The sequence below is a fragment of the Fonticula alba genome, assembly GCF_000388065.1.
Source record: "Fonticula alba strain ATCC 38817 unplaced genomic scaffold supercont2.2, whole genome shotgun sequence".
NCBI classification, from domain to species: domain Eukaryota; order Rotosphaerida; family Fonticulaceae; genus Fonticula; species Fonticula alba.
This window is the reverse complement of record NW_009242972.1, coordinates 1349207-1352477: the sequence shown is the minus strand read 5'-3', so window position 1 is coordinate 1352477 and position 3271 is coordinate 1349207. Positions and strand designations below refer to the sequence as shown.

The window sequence follows — 3271 nt, the reverse complement described above, 5'->3', positions numbered from 1 at the left end:
GCGGGGGAGGAGTGGCAATGGCAGTGGCAGTGGGTGTAGGCGTGAGTGCGGGTGCGCGGGTGCGCGGGTGCGCGGGTGCGCGGGTGCGCGGGTGCGCGGGTGCGCGGGTGCGCGGGTGCGCGCAGGCCGAAGAGCGGGCGGCCGGGCGAACAAACGGCGAAGAGGAAGGTCACACCAGAGGGGGGAGCAGGCAAATGGCGCGACCGTTCCAGGGACATACCTCCGACACGGGCATCGAGCTGCGCAGGGCGCTGAGGCCGAGGTTGCGGATGCCATCGCGGAACTCCGACAGCAGGGGCAGGGTGACGGGCTGGCGTTGCAGCAAGGGAAGGGGACGAGCGGCGAGGCGGCGAGGCGGCGAGGCAGCGAGGCAGCGAGGCCCACGGTACCGGGGAAAAAAAGGAGACAAACACAAAACGCAAAAGGATGTGAGCCACCGACCGCATGGATGGAGACCGGACGGGAGGACACCCTCCCGGCAGGTGGGCACATGTGGAAAGGGGCTTGCCCGGACGCACGTCGACAATGGCCTCCGGGACGGGGCTGAAGCCGAAGCCATCATGCGGCACGTCCTTGCTCACGAGGCCGAACACGCGGAAGATGGAGGTGATGTAGCAGGCAGCCTGGACAATCTGGTGGATGGGCAGATTGGCATCGTCATCGCGCACGGCCAGGTGGAGGTTGCAGGCGCGAACCAGCTCGGCCAGATGCTTGACCACGGTCGGGGTGTCGATCGAATCGCACAGGGCCTCATGCACGGCGGCCTGGGTTTCGCGCAGGCGAGCCACCAGGTCCGGCAGATCGCCATTCGGGCGCTGGGGCCGGGTGATGGCCAGAGCCCGGGCACCGAGGCCCAGACGCATGCTGGTGCTGTAGACCGAGGCGAAGAAGTTCCCGAAGAGGCTCTCATACACGAGCACCTGGGTGAAGGAGTTCTTGCCGAAGTCCAGCGACCGGCGCCAGTTGTACAGCAGGAAGAGCAGGCGGATTTGCCGGACGCTGTAGAGCTCCAGCGAGTCGGCGATGGAGGTGAAGTTCTTCAGGGACTTGCTCATCTTCAGGCCGTCGATGTGCAGGTGCCCGGCATGCAGGAAGTAGTTGACCCACTGCTTGTTGCCGAAGTAGGCCTGTCCGGTGTGATGGCGGGCATGGCGTTTCGGGATGGTCGCATGTTCCAGGCAATGGAGCGGACATGCCCATGGTCAGTCGGAGGAGGAGGCAGCGAGCGACAGCAAAGGGCAAGGGGCGGGGGCGGGGACCATCGGACGGCACGAACCTCGGACTGGGCCAGCTCATTGTCATGGTGCGGGAAGGCCAGATCAATGCCGCCGGAGTGGATGTCCAGCACCCCACCGAGAACTTCGCCAGCCATGACCGTGCACTCGATGTGCCAGCCCGGGCGACCGGGGGTGAAGGTGTAATCGCCGCTGGTGCCCTCCCAGGTGGGCTCGCGCGGCTTGGAGGCCTTCCACAGGACGAAGTCCGCCGGGCACTTCTTCTCCGTGACATTGGGCGAGTCGGAGGCCGGCTGCGGGTCCGACACATTGGCGGCATTGGGCTCCAGCTTGGCGTAGAAGTTGCCGTCGGCCATGAAGTTCTGCGTGTCGAAGTAGATGCTGCCGTCGGCCAGGGCGTAGGCGAACTTCTTCTCCATCAGCACCCGGATGTAGTCCATGATCGGGGGAACATAGTCGCTGACACGGGTGACGAAGGTCGGCCGGCGGATGTCCAGCGCGTCGAGGTCCGCGAAGAACTTGGCCTCCCAGTGGCGGGACAGCTCGTTGAAGATCTCGTGCGACGCGCCGCAGGGGGCCTCCTGTGGGGGAGGAGGAGGGGGGAGGGGAGGAGGGGGAGGGAGGGGAGAGGGGAATGTGCCGTGGTAAGAAAGACAGGCATCGCAATACGCGGCACATGATGCGCCATGGGTCTCCCACAGTGTGCAGCTTTTGAACGGCGAGACAAACAATATGCATAAATGCACACACACACACACACATGCGCACCTTCACGTCATCCAGGTAGTAGCCGAGAACATCGCGAGCGCGCTTCAGGGCCACATCCACCAGGACCGGGTTGGCCTGCGACAGCTCCGGCTCAGAGAGGAGCAGCAGCGCATAGTTGTGCATGGCCTCGATGGAGACCAGCATCTGCAGGGGGGTGTTGAAGGCCAGGGCCTTCTCCGGGTCCTTGATGGCATTGCGGGTCTTCTCCAGCCACTTCTGCACCTGGGCCAGCTGGATGATGAGCTCCACATACTGCGCCAGCAGGGCGCCCGACGGGTCGGCCGCCGCGTCGATGCCCTTCAGCTCCTTCGGCATCTTGATCTTGTCAAGCTTGCGCGACACGGCGGCGCCGGCCGGCAGCCGGACGCTGGCCAGGGCGCCCTCCACCGCCAGAGCCTCGATCACGTCGAAGGTCTCCGGCAGCTGGGCCGGCGCCGCGGCGAAGCCCGGCACGTTGGCCACCAGGAAGAAACGCAGGGCCAGCAGCAGCTCCTTGAACAGGGCGAACACCTGGGCCTTCTTGCTGGGGGTCAGCGGCCCGGCCTCGGTGAGGCCGGTGAACTGCTCGAGGAAGTTGGCCACCAGGTGGTTCTGGCGGGCGCGGAAGATGATCTGAGGCCGGAAGGGGGGGGGGGGGGAGGGGGGTGGGGGGGGGGGGGGGGGGGGGGGGAGAAGGATGGTCAGGCGATGGGGTCCCGGTACATAGCGGCCATCATGCGGCCAGCGGCCGACGCACCTTGTCATCAATGTCGGTGATGTTCATCTGGTAGGTGATGTCATAGCCGAAGTAGTCCTCCATGACGCGGCGCACAATGTCGAAGGTCATATAGGCGCTGCGAGTCGGTGAGTACAGACACGGGCACAAGCCGGCGGGAAACAGGCAGGGGCTGGACGTGCGGCGGGAGGGGGAGAGAGAGAGAGAAAGAGCGCGCGCGCGCGCGCGCGTGCTCGCAAGAGAAAAGTACGCACCGGGCGTGGCCGAGATGGGCCGCATCATAGACGGTCGGACCGCAAATGTACCAGAGAACCTGCTTGCCGTTGACCGGGATGAATTCATCGCGGTTCTTGGTCAGGCTGTTGTACAGGCGCAGGCCGGTGCGGTAGGCGCCAGCCTCGGCAGCAGGCTGGGCAGGACGGACTTTGGGTCAGCAAAGGGGATTCGAGAAGGCAGGACGCGCAGCCCCGGGCAGCCGGGCGGGCAGGGATCTCTGGCGAGCGGGTGTGGACGCACGGGGGTCCATGTGGGGATCCGCTGGGTCATGATTGTC

General features: G+C 65.8%; 1 protein-coding gene across 1 annotated transcript in view; it reads right to left on the bottom strand.

The window, feature by feature from the left end:
* H696_01324 (hypothetical protein) overlaps positions 1-3270 on the bottom strand; it is a 7275-nt gene extending 4005 nt beyond the window's left edge. Inside the window, exons 1-7 of the mRNA XM_009495217.1 lie at positions 3235-3270; positions 2973-3127; positions 2740-2836; positions 2004-2615; positions 1277-1816; positions 519-1127; positions 221-310 (exon numbers count right to left, since the gene is read on the bottom strand). Coding sequence (XP_009493492.1) covers positions 221-310; positions 519-1127; positions 1277-1816; positions 2004-2615; positions 2740-2836; positions 2973-3127; positions 3235-3264 — 2133 coding nt within the window. The 5' untranslated portion in view covers positions 3265-3270. The remainder of the gene's footprint in view (positions 1-220; positions 311-518; positions 1128-1276; positions 1817-2003; positions 2616-2739; positions 2837-2972; positions 3128-3234) is intronic.
* Position 3271: the final 1 nt, after the last annotated feature.